A 13,692-nucleotide genomic window follows, 5' to 3' on the forward strand; every position below is an offset into this window, starting at 1 on the left:
AAAAGAAATTTATGGCAACATGAAAACATCAGTTTATAGAAAACCTTTTGCTGTTGTTATGCTGCCACACCGTATGGGGTACGCCCTTTTTCCCACACAAAACATTCTAAGGCACTTGGATTTAATCATCCCAGCCGTGGCATTGGATTTACAGATCCCAGCCTTCCTGTGACCCTGATCATGGGAAGTTTATTTCCGTGTATTTTGTCGAATGAAGGTCGCCTTGCTTCTTCTCAACGACGTCACGTCATCACCGTTGGTTTTTCTTCCTCTGCCCTGGAACCCTCCGGACATGCATCTGCTTCTCTCATTTCTCCACACTCCAATACTAAGCATTTAAACACATAGACAACGTAGGACCGACCTTTCCAGCTAAAATTAAATATCCCCCGAACGTAACAAACAAATTACAGCGAACGGGGTGAAGGGGAATAACAATATCCATGAACTCACCAGTTTAGGAAAGTTTATTTCCTTTATAAACTAAATTCCTGTTATGAAATTTTCGGTTTTTGCCGTGACACTGGGAATCGTGTCATATAAAAACGCAAGAAACCTGTGCATTTTATACATATGTTTACAGAGCTTTAACAATATGTTCAAGACAGGAAGTTTTAAGTAAATAACTGCTATTAATTAAATATGTAGCTGTTGAAAGAGGATTTGAACCAAATATAGTAGACAGAGAATTTAAGAAAAGTTTAATGTTAGATAAAAATACCACGTTAAGATCTGTTTATGAAAACAAAAAAGGAATTTTAAGTTTACCTTATATTCCAGGATTAACTTGTCAATTATTTAAAGCTTTTAAGAAGTAACAATACTTTAATCCAATATTTAAACCTATAAATAAGATTAAAGAAATGTTGGGAGTACTAAGGATAAAATAGAATTAGAAAATAAAACTGGGATTTACAAAATAGAATGTGAATGTGGAAGTATTTATATTGGTCACAACTAAAAGGAATTTAAAATACAGATTACAGGAACGAAAGGTTATGTAAGAAATAATAAAATAGAAAACTCTGCTATTGCAGAACATGTAAAAACAACACAACACAAAATTTTATGGGAAAAACTGCAATTTTTACTCAATCTTGTAACATTACAGCTTTAAATGTCAGAGAATCACTAGAAATAATAAAATTTAAAAAAGAAAAAGAAGAGATGAAGGGCCATCAAGTCAAAGCATTGATATTTGGTTGATGTAATATAAAAGTTGGTATGGCTTGCAGATAACTCCTGAAGACGACGAAACATTGTACACGTAGATTGTATTTTTAAAGTGGAAGCCGTTGACGGCTTCAACTAAGTTTTTAAAGTTGTGTAAATATGAAACATTGGTTTTAATTATTTATTAAATTCCAGAAACTTCACTTCTGTGTACACGAGCAAGCACTTTTCTGGTTTCACTTTCATGCTTTATTTATCCATTGAAATACCATTCTCAGGCTTTCAGCTGCAGACTTCAACACACAACCAAATACCATAACATTGTTGACGTAGATAAGATATATCTTCTATTGTAGAGTAAGCTCCATTAGCCTCTCAAAAGTGGCAGACACTTTACAGAGGACAAGTGGCATGACAAAGAATTCATACAGACTATTTCACCTGCTAAATGCAATTTTAGGTCTGATCTCATTATTCGGAACGACTTGCCAGTATCCAGATCCAAAGTGTATAACAAACAGGAACTTTCTAAAGTGTCCGGATATTCATCAGTTTGTGGTAAAAGGAAGGTGTCAATGCGAGTTACCGTGCTCACCGATCTAAAAGTAACACAGAACCTAGGCATACCTTCCTTCTTCATGACTATCACTACTGGAGATAACCAAGCACTTTCCAAAGGTTTGATGACTCCATCCTTAAACAGGTGCTGTATTTCAGCATGGACAATGTTCCAAGTGCTCCAGGTCATATGGTCACACATTGGCACATTCAACTAAAAATTCACTGAGTTGCTTTCACTGCATTTGGTCTCGCGTTATTGCAGATGTGTTGATATCCACACCATTTCATTTGGATACAACCAAAGCATAACTGCTAGCATTAGTTACTTTCACTTCACCTACCACACCTATAACCATTCCAGTATATAACTGGATAGCCAATAGCCCATAATTACAAAACAACACTGACACTTCATTCCTTGTTAGAGAACTCTAATGCTACTTGCTTTCTGCATGTGTAACACTTAATTTCATGTATGGCTTCTATAATCACCTTACATAATACCATCACATTAGATTTCATCCATAGTTAACCATGGAATACCACATGTGCATAATGAGGTACACATATTTCCATTGCTACTGACACTTGTGCAGTCCACTGCTGATGAGCTCAATCTGGCTGACACTGGGTTTGTACAGACAAAACTGTTGGATAATTTCTGCAGTATATTTCTCGCAAGTGTGTCAATGCCTGACCTGAGGTCAGAGATGAATATCTTCATTTTGTGTGCAACATTTCCTGAACACAGGCAGATATATACTTCTAAACTTACATATAGTCTATCAGTATTTACCAAAATGAAGTCAGGCATCTACTGGCCAGTGGTGGTCTCATTTGGAGGGCTTAAAATATTGATAGGTCTACTAGTGTTCTGGCAGCTCCTATGTCAATCAGAGTTCATCCCTTGTGCTGTCACTAATATGTACTAACCTCCATTCAGCCCTGAGATAGTAAGACTGACCACTAAATTATTTAGTACAAGCAGTCCACCATGTTCTCCCAAGCCTGTGGCCAGACCCGACTTGGGCTCTTTCAGTTTTCCAGATCATTTGTTACAGCATATATCACTTGATGCTGATTGTCCTGGACTTTGTGAGCCATTGGACGTACCTATAATCTTGCCTAATTTGCTGGTGGGTAAAGCATGGGCATTGTTGGTTAGCTGACATCTTCCGAGCCAGCAGGTGAAATTTATGATACTGCTACCTTACTGCTTGGCAAATTAAATGCAGTTCATGTGCCAGTGTCCCACCAGACCAAAGCCAAAGCAATCTATTCACTCCTCCAATCCTGGATGATGTTCAGGTAGAGGCATCCTTAGCATTAGCTGTGGTCCATACCCCATGAGCAGACTTGGATAGCCCTGCCCACTCACTGGAAACCAGTGTGGTTGCACTGAAGTGCCAGGATGTGGTATGGCTGATTTTCCCTCATCATAGCTCTAGCTTGATGTGTTGGAGGTTTCTGAATAGATCGTTCATTTAAGGCACAACTACTACAGCTGTCACTGTAAGCATTCTCTTCTATAGTAACCAGCTCGAAGTTACCACTTCGTACTAGGTCACAATAGAGACTTCTGCTACCAAGGAAAGGATGTCCCCCACATCCAGGTGGTGCCTCATGGTTTTTCCAGGAAATCACTTAATGAACTTATCCAATAGAATGTTTTTCTATCTGCTATTACAGGATAGGCCTTATTTCACAGGGTTGAACCAGTGGCACAACTGAGATACAACTGTGTTCTAGTTCTCCTGTTGTTCCTTATCCAGGTACTAAATGATATCCAGACTGGACCATCCAAGCTCAGGTCTTATTTTTTAACACTTTAAACATCTGGGGAGAATTCTGCTTTGCTTCACTCACGGGGACCTGTGGTGTGTACCAAAGCCTCTTTTCATACGAGTTCTTGCCCAATGCCAAACTTGAGATGCTACCAATGTCAAAGGTGCATGGAGATAGACGTTCTAAGGGACTCTGACACCTAGGTGGGTAATCAGTCCCTGGTCTAGGTTTCATCATGAGCCATGGTGGTCATTGCAGGATACCTTCCTGCTTGGAGAGGCTCACTACTGGTCCTTACACATGGCTTCCTGCTGTCTCTCCTGCTGGAGAGCCAGCTCTGACTTGTGAAAGTTATCCACCAGTGGCACTTCCAGTCCTTCTCAGATGGTCATGGGTGTTCTTAATCTGACCTGAGGTTGTATTATGCTGGCTAGAAACAGCCTGCGAGTCATATACAGACCTCTTCAAGTTGTTTCAGACTCACCAGGCACCATTCAACCTTGATGTCCCATAGCTGTCCTTTATTCCCTTGGATCAAAATCGATCCTCAGGGGCACGTTTGATCTGCTGGTTTGGTTGCACTAGACTTCAGCCAATTTTCCTGAGCTGCATTTGAAGGCTGATTGAGGTCAGGAACCATTGCAGCATTGGCAAAAGCCCAGAGTCTAGGAGAAGACTGGACTCAACACCTCTCAAAGACTATTGTCTCTCTCTCTTGGTCAAGAGTACTCCTACTTTGGGAATATGCCATTCTTTAGGTAAGTGCATTTCTATTAACTCATTTAAACTAAAAATCTCAAGTGGGGCCAGTATGCACATTAGCAATCCATAATCAATCCTGTGGTCACGGCACCAAAACTTCTCCTTCCTACCCACTCTGTGGTATTCTGAAGTGAAAATGATTTCTACATGAGTACTAGATAGGTCCACTTTATAATGGGGGAATCGATCATGAAAATTATGAAGAAAATCTGAATTTAGCTAAATGACTGAATTTTAAGCTTAGAAAATAAACAGACTGGATATGTGAAGTAAAGCATAAAGTAATCTTTATTATTTTATCAAAACAAAAAAGACTGTGTGCATCCTTGTTTAGAATGTGCATTCTACTGGAGCTGTGAATCAGTTAACAGTTATTGTCTCTCAAGGTATCTTTCCATTGACTGATTGACATTAAAACCAAGTAAACTCTGTGAATCCAATGCTCCCTACTTGACGGGAAACATTAGATTTACCTATAGCGACTAATGCAACTCACGTGATTGGTTGTTCTCATACAACATTGTTAAGGCCATAATCTCCAGATATTAAGTACTTGGCCAGTGAAAAGCATTACTATTGTTAACCTGCTTGCATAATGTGTGAAGCTGCAACAATATCTTCGTATACAGAACAAATATTTTATACAAGAGAACAATAAAGTAACAATGGTAACTAGAATGAAACGATCACTTTTCTGGATCACGTTTTTATGCAAAAAGTTGCATAGAATCAGACTAAATGAATAAATATTGAAAATTGCTAAATTGAAATAAGATAGAATATGAATGGTATGCCTGCATACCACAGTAGCACAAAACAGATGAGAAACAAATCAAGGTTTCCTTTTACAATGTAAAAGACAAAGTATAATTTCTACAGAACACTTTGATAACAATGAAACTGAAATGTCACCATCATTACAAAATAATTTCTATGAAATATGTATGATAAATACAATGAGAATGATGTTTGTTTATCAAATTTTGCCACATCATCCCTAATTTTGAAGTGATAGACTAGTGGGAAGGCAACTGGTCAACACCATTCACCGCCAACTCTTGGTTTACTCTTTTACTAACGGTTGAAAGTGCGAGCATATTTGATGACGGGATTCGAACCCGAAGATGGCGAGTCGAGTGTCCTAACCACCAGACCATGCCAGGCTTCTGATAATAATGTATGTTTTAATAAAAGAACAATTTCTATTCAACTTTCAACTAAATCATCGTGACTAACAGCTGATTAGATCATTAATAACAATGAAATCTTCCCGATGAAGGGGCTGCACTTTACATCTTATGGAATACATACTGCAGAATTTAAAAAGTGAACAAGTTTTAAAAGTAAGCAATTTTAATTAGATGCAGGGGCTACTGAGTAGGCTAAGACACATTTTGAAGTAGCTTTAGCCACATCAAGCCCTCCTTGCCACTGCTCCTGCTTTGGATATCAGGAGAAAGAACAATATAGCTTAGACCTACAATTTGTGATAAGAATCACGTACACTGCAAGCGTTTTTTTTCTACTTCTTCACATTATTCTTAATATATCTATTTCAGATCCAAAATCAAAGGCGTGTTTTTGGATGTTTATTGTTATACACAAAGCTACAGAATAGGCTGTGTTGTACCCACCACGGGAATCGAAACCCCGTTTTTAGCGTTATAAGCCTTTAGCGGCGTGTAAAAATAGCATTTCAGATCTATCTTTTGTCTCCTAGATTTCAAAGTTTGAGCCACAACTTTTAAAGTATTATATTGTATTTATAACTAGCGTTTCAGATAGTTTTTTTTATATATCATCGTCTAGCCCAGTTGAGCGAAAGGCCTCTTGAGTTGTAACTTGTGGGAGACAAGAGATAGCTCTAAAATACTGCTTTGACACACTTTTGATTTTTAATCCAAAATGTACAAATTAAGAAGAATGTGTAAAAAACAAAAAACAAAATAAAAAAACATCTTCAGTTTACGTGATTTTTCGCTAGCTTTTGGCGTTTAAATCGAAACTTGAAAAGAATCTTATCTTATATCAATTAGTTTTGTGCGAGCTCTGAAGAAGCCATAAATGTGAAACATTGGACAAAATAAATTCTGATTTACTTGGACTTCTTTTGCAATAGTTGACTTCAACACACAGTTGTAGGAACGGTTACGGTGATTTACTGGATCAATGAATAGCCTATACATCATTACAACTTTGACAATCATCCTATCTCCACTCCTGTTCAACTAAAAAAAACCCAAACTAACAAACATGAAATTTCTGCTCACGCCCACTCGACACATTTTAAGCCACGCAAATCGCCATATTAAAGGTAAGCCATAAAAGAGCAGTTTCAAAGTTAGCGCTGCTTATGTTTCTCGTGAGACATAGCAACACTAATTAACTTTACTGATGAACAAGTAAAATAAAGAGAAGTAGAAAAGAAATACTATAAACAGAGTAACAACCATTTAGCAAAGACTAGTTATTTACTCATATGTAGCTGGGTTTCTAATCAGTATTCACAATTAAGAACACTATTATGTGTTAGTTATATACTCGTATATAGCTATGTTCTTAACTCTTCTTCTTTTAATAGCGTTCACAGTTTAAACTTTTCAATAAAACGGGCAATTTCAACATTGAAATTATAAATTTTCCATTTCGAAATACAAATAATGTTTACTACTTACAGCTTATTAGATACAATAGAATGTGTTATCGTCATTACAAGATTTTATGGTTAGGACTGGTAAACTTACACAAGCAAGGTTTCTCATTACGCATTTTAAAATACAAAATTCGGTTCTCTTGTGTAGAAAATTTTAAAATATTCTCGATTAGAGATTTACAAGTTTTAAAGAGTATCACTACATTTCATAAACTTCACATCTACACCATATCTTTGGAAATTGTTTAGTGTTTGGCCACCATAAAATTCTTATTCTATATTGTTAATATTAGCTACATAACAGTACTATATATATATAGTATGCCATTACGTCATTAGCTTCAATTTTTTTTGGAATGATTCTTTCTTTACCGTATTAACAAGTGTTGTAACTTTTATTTCTAACTCTGATAATTTTTATTGAACATTCTAGAGCTTGTCGTGTTTCCTTTTCGGCTTTTACAGAAGACTTAACGTTATTTATTACTTCCTTTAGCCTACAATATTTGTTCGTCAGGGATTAGTTAGATTAAGCGTGATAGTTTTAGACACACCTCTTACTAAGTTTAGCGTGTTATTTTATTTGTATTACATTTAACATTGTCATATTTTCATGGACAGTTCAGATATTCTTTTGTTATTTTGTATTTCCACAAAAATTAGTTTTTGGTTGTACTATAGGAAAATTACTGTGACTAACTCGACAGTTGAATATTCCAAAGTCACATACCACTTTCCTCCGACATTAGACAGTAAGAGTGGCTTAATGAGTTTTCATTGGTTAACAGATGTGTTAGATGAAATCGAAGTAAAAACAAGCATGTTATGCTACATGATGTTTTTCAAGAAATTTACTTCTTCAACAGTAACACATGCCAACGGAGGACAAAATGCAACAAGGGGAGTTGATGAATTCTAACAAATAATGTTGCCTTAATAATTGCCTGGGGATGATGTTTACTTACTTGTATCTTCTCAAACATTTAATGTGAAATGGTACTATTTGCATCATGTTCATGTGTCTTCTTTAAGTATCAAAACCAAAAGGTACTACAAACAGTTTGGGGATAATTTTTTTTCTGTCACCTTATACAGTTTGTGGACAAGAATGTTGTTTTTTCTATATATATATTTCTAAAGTTCTAGCTGAAAATTTGCACAACAAAATGGATAAATGCTCTGTGTGACTTCTCTTACCTTCCTTTTGGTTACATTTATGTATCTTTTTTTCAAGTCATCTTCACTATTTAACTTACAACGACAACATAGAATTATTCAATACTGACCACTAGAAGAAATTAAACTTGTCTAACATTTTCAAAAAAAATTTAGCATAATCAAGTCAAAATTTATTCTTAATCATCTAATTACAACAATTTAAAACTGTTATCGCAACATTTATTTGATCTGAATACTACATGAATGTTATGTGCTAAAATGTTTGTATAAAAATATTCTGTAAACATAACATAATTTTCTTCTAGCCTGGTAAAAAAACAAATTCTTACTCACTCCGGTTGGGCATTAGTATAAGATGTAAATTCCAAGCACAGCTTATAATGAACAAGCATTACCATTTAACAGACAGTAAGTAGGTTAAAGTCGTGTTGTTTTCTAACAGTTGGCTAATTTTATACTTTATCTAAAAGTTAAGAGCTTAGCTTAAGTAATTACAGCCTATGAATATCATATCTAAAAAATAATTTCTAGCTTAAGAACAAAAACATTGAACATGCAAATAATCTTAGCATTAAAAAAATAGAAATTGAATTACTCAAAATACACTGGGCAGATACCTGCTGAATATGTCTCATTTTGTTTGTAATTATGAATATTAGTTGATATACTCAGCAGCTAAACCATAGTTTATAAACCTAAATAATTTCCTTCCAAAAATATGCTAAAACTGAAAAAATGTGATGGATAGTATAATGTATGTATTAATGTACTGAGTTTTGAAATACACTGACTGATAGGTGATTCAAAATATTTTTAGATTAGAGAGAAAAATAGACACAATTAAATAAGATTCACCTATCAAATCACTTTCTTTCATTTAACTTCAATAGTATAACATCTATATAAACAAAATAATATCAAGACGATATATACATACTACTACTGAACAAGGATGTTGAAGTCAATCTTCAAATTTCCTTTTGTACTTCAAGTAAAGCTTGAATGCAAATATAAAAGTTGGTATTGTAAAAGACTTTGATAAAAATGTTGAAACACCTTGATTAGGAATATTTAACAACTTGTATTTTACTCTGTTTGTATCTGTAAAGTATTTGTGGATTTTATTAAATGCAAAACAGGATGAAGTTTGACTCTGTGATAAAATTAAAAGTTTGGTTTGCATTTTTTCTGATTTTTGTAATTTTTTATTTGAATAAAAAGTAGAAACTTAAAATCCAAAATAATAGTACTTCAAGTCTTGAGTATTGTACCTAAAATGTTTTCCATTTGTTAAAGTTTAATTGTGGAATTTTTACCTTGGAACATCATTTTTAATAGAAATCGTAAAATGCTTTATTCATGATTTTTTTAAAAGGTCGTTACCTTTCCTAGCTTGTACTTTAGAAGTCATGAAAATAGATCTAAAATTCAATAAGTATTTTGGGCTTATTCTTTGCTTGTAAACTCTTTGTCAGATGCAATGATCATTTTCAAATTAAGCTTGGCAAGAAACCACTTTTGAATCCAGAATTTGAGGAAATTCATTGTGTCAGCATTTTATTCAACTAAGCAGAGCTGATACTGAAGAAAACTGTTTCATATCTTAAACCTTGGTGTTTCAAACTTAACAAGAAGTTTGCTTTTTGTTATTGTATTTAAAGTTTTTTCTTGGATGTAAAACATTGAAGTTTGTCATATTGAACACATTCAGTCACCAAGTTTCCATATTAGATGTTATTATTGTAGTTTAAAATGCAAAACCCGGAAAAATATTGTCATCATTCTTGGAACCTCTACCTAAAACTAAAAAAAAAAAAAAAAGTCTTGCAAAATGAATTCATACTATAAAAAAAAACTTTGATTTTGGGGCAGGAAATCAACAGTTGGCTTTAATATTGTTTATCTGGTTTCACAGTGTCTCACAAAATGCACTAACCAGATAGAAGTATTAAAATTATTGTAAGAGTTACAGTATTACCTTTTAATTGATACAGTTCTGTTAGACCCAGTTCTACTTTCTGTTAATCAAAAGATGTTTTGGTCTATCTTTCACAGAGACCAAATTTCTGGCCTTTTATAAACTCAATTAACATATTAAAGACAGAATACCAACTTCAGGAAGTCACGGTTGAGCTTCACAATCCTGGTGATTGTATGGGAATATCACTGGTATACCAGTAAACAGTTTAACCTGTGAATTCTATGTAAATCATTAGGCTAATGTTGGTTCTCAATGTCTGGAAGGTTACAGTAAACAGTTTAACTTGCACTTTTAATTTGAATTAAGACTGTTTCACAATGGGTCATTGAGGTTAGAAATGTCATGAGCATGGATTAATAATCTAAGATTTAACTAGCCTTATATCAAACATCTAAAAAAACTTTTCAAAGTGCTCTAATGCTACGCTCATGAATATTAATGGCCTCCAAGGTTTCCATGATGCTGTACAATGAGTGGCAAAATTATGAGCATTAAAATCTTGCAGCATTGTAAAAGAACTTATATCTTAAGAATAATTACCACCTGCCACAAGAAATCAAACTTTTTACCTTAAAGAACTGATATCATTTGCCATAAGTTAATATAATTTTTGCATTGAACAGTTGGTACCATCTGCCAGAAGATATTAGAACTTTTGCCTTAAAGAACTGATACCACATGTCACAAGTTAATAGAATTTTTACATTAATCAACTGATACAATCTTCCAGAAGATATCAAAGTAAAAGTTATATCTTTTGGAAGGTGTTATCAGAACATTTACCATCTATCACAAAATAACAGAACTTTCAATGTCTTAGTCCCGATCTATGTAAGTAGCTTGCTTTAATCAGAAATTACTGTTCATTAGAAAAAAATGATACCATGGAAGAGAGCCTATTAAAGATTTCATTGAAGAAGTAAAATCAAATTTCTGTCGTCAGGAGTAAAGATCATTATAATCAGCACATTCATATATGTAACAAACAGAATTAAGTTTCTCCATAGTGTATAAAACTAAGAAGTAGAAAAGAAACTAACAAGAATTTAATTGATGTTGCTTTTTAAACTTTTATGGTATGAGCTAAAATAAACTACAGTAATAAAGTGGAAAATGTACAAAGACTGCATTCAAATAAGAGTGAATACTTCTGTTCCAAATTGGGATCTCTAACTTTAGTACAAACTGATAGAGACTGTTATTGTACAGTCACTAACTGATAAGAACATTCGTGATTTGTAAGAAACAATTCAAATTAAAAGAGGAAAATACTTTGTCTAAAATTAGTGTGCACAACAAATGTTTACTGAAACATACAACTGGTTTGTTAAAGCAAGAAGTGATACACAACTCGTAAAGCAGATGACAAAACATCTATGATGTTAAATCTTAACACTAGAAAATTAATACAAAATGTTTAAAGCTTAGAAAATTATCATGAATATCTTTCTTAATATTTTATTACCAATTAAAACACTGATATGTTCAAATTCAATTATATGTTCAGAATTACAAAGAAAGTTAAGTTTTATAAAAAATCTCAAGAACAACCCTGCACAGGAGATGATAAATTAATCAAGACATCTATGTTATAAAAAAGAAAATTTGAGAATTCCTTTGAAAGCTTTTGGTTTGTACTATTAGTTCAAGTGAACTGTTGAAGAGCTGTTTTGACCCTGAAAAACGAAAAAGAGACAACAATAAAGAGGAACTAATATTAATTAGAAGTTAAGTATCAGATTGATGTTTTTATTCAACATTACATTACAAAGAGATTGATGATTATTTTAGTCAAATATTTATTTACTGGACCTATAAGTATTTCAAGTAGAAAGAATATAAGAGAAAATATATTTAATAAATATTTCTTTACTGGACCTATACAGGTTTCCAGTAGGAAGAATATACCAGAAAATAGATTTTAATAAATATTTCTTTACTGGCCCTATACAGGTTTCCAGTAGGAAGAATATACCAGAAAATATATTATAATAAATATTTCTTTACTGGTCCTATACAGGTTTCCAGTAGGAACAATATGGCAGAAAACAGATTTGAATAAACATTTCATAATCGGCTTAGTACAGGTTTCAAGTAAGAATATGACAGATAAATATTTATTCCCAAATCTTTCTTTGCTTGCCCTGTATGGATTTTAAGTAAAAACAACATAACAGGCAATAACTGTTAACGAATCTTTCTTTACTGGCTCAATACAAGTTTTAAATAAGAAGAATATAACAGATAATAATTATTAACAAATCCTTTTTGGACCTATACAAGCTACAGTTATAAGAATGAAAGAGACAGTAATTTTTAACAAATCTTTTTTTACTAGCTCTAAATTGGATTCAAGTAAAGAGAAAATAACAGACACTTTTTCAGAAATCCTTCTTTACTGGCTGAATACAGGTTTTGAGTGAAAAGAATGTATGATGATAGTTTTTAGGGCAAATAAACAAAACTGGCTAAGATTTGTTGTTAGTTATTAAGCACAAAACTACACAAAGAGTTATCTGTGCTCTGCCCCCTACGAGTATCAAAACCAGATTTCTAGCAGTATAAGTCTGCATACATGCTGCTGTGCTACTGGGGGGGGGGGGGCAAATTGACTAAGTGTTATCACTCTCACCGTGATGTAATGTCATACAACTCACAAATCTATAAACAACAATTTGTAAAATAATGTCTTACATATAATAAATAATAAGTATAAAACTGTTGATAATAACATCATATTTAAATAAAAAATTACAATTAAATAATTTTGTAGCAAGGTAATTAACCCTATTTTATACACAAGTTCTGATTATTTTGTTTTCACTTACAAGCCTGTTTAAGGAAATTAAAAGTATATAAATACACTATGTTTCACCAGGTTCACCTGATATCTTCAGGTGACTGAAATAGAATGGTTTGAAAGAGAACAATCATGAGTTTAAATTTAAACTGACAAAAGCATGCGAGTAATTCAAGTGACACTCCATTAAACAATTACATAAAAGAATAGCAATATGTTAACAAAATTAAAAAAAATTCACAAAACAAATCCTAATCTTACACTATTGTATGTTTTACTAATTGCATTTATTGGTGGTGGTGTAAAATTTTGGCTGATTCTGTTAAACGATTGTTACCACAGGCTTTAGAATGTTCAAAAACTAGTCTCAGTTTGTGTTCCTTAACCCTATCATGATGGGTCACATATCAAAGGTCACGTCATCACGTTTGTGGACTTGCATTCAAAATTTTATTGAACTACTATTTTATTTTATTTCAATAAGTTTGGTATCAAATTGTAGATTATAATTAAAATTTTAGTGATATATATTACTCAATTTCTTTATTTAAAAGCAAATATTAAAAAAACACAGCTAAACATTGATTTTTGTGTGTCATGTGGTATGTTGAATGCAGCATTGGTTCAAATTGGATGTTTGTGTTGTCAAATTACAAAGTCTATAGTTTCGTACGAATTAGGAACTCAAACTACTAATATTGACAAGCTAGAATATAAAATAAGAGCCTCTTATCTTTTCTGTTTGCTAAGATATTGTTCAGGTACATTTTTGGAAATGCTCCTTTATATACACTTACT

The 13,692-nt window shown here is 33.2% G+C and overlaps 1 protein-coding gene across 1 annotated transcript in view; it reads right to left on the bottom strand.

Moving 5' to 3' along the window:
• Positions 1 to 9,821: 9,821 nt before the first annotated feature.
• Positions 9,822 to 13,692, bottom strand: part of LOC106475433 (armadillo repeat-containing protein 8-like) — a 53,390-nt gene continuing 49,519 nt past the window's right edge. The window contains exon 17 of the mRNA XM_013936119.2: positions 9,822 to 11,770. Coding sequence (XP_013791573.2) covers positions 11,740 to 11,770 — 31 coding nt within the window. The 3' untranslated portion in view covers positions 9,822 to 11,739. The remainder of the gene's footprint in view (positions 11,771 to 13,692) is intronic.

The sequence above is a fragment of the Limulus polyphemus genome, unplaced genomic scaffold (genome assembly GCF_000517525.1).
Source record: "Limulus polyphemus unplaced genomic scaffold, Limulus_polyphemus-2.1.2 Scaffold147, whole genome shotgun sequence".
NCBI classification, from domain to species: domain Eukaryota; kingdom Metazoa; phylum Arthropoda; class Merostomata; order Xiphosura; family Limulidae; genus Limulus; species Limulus polyphemus.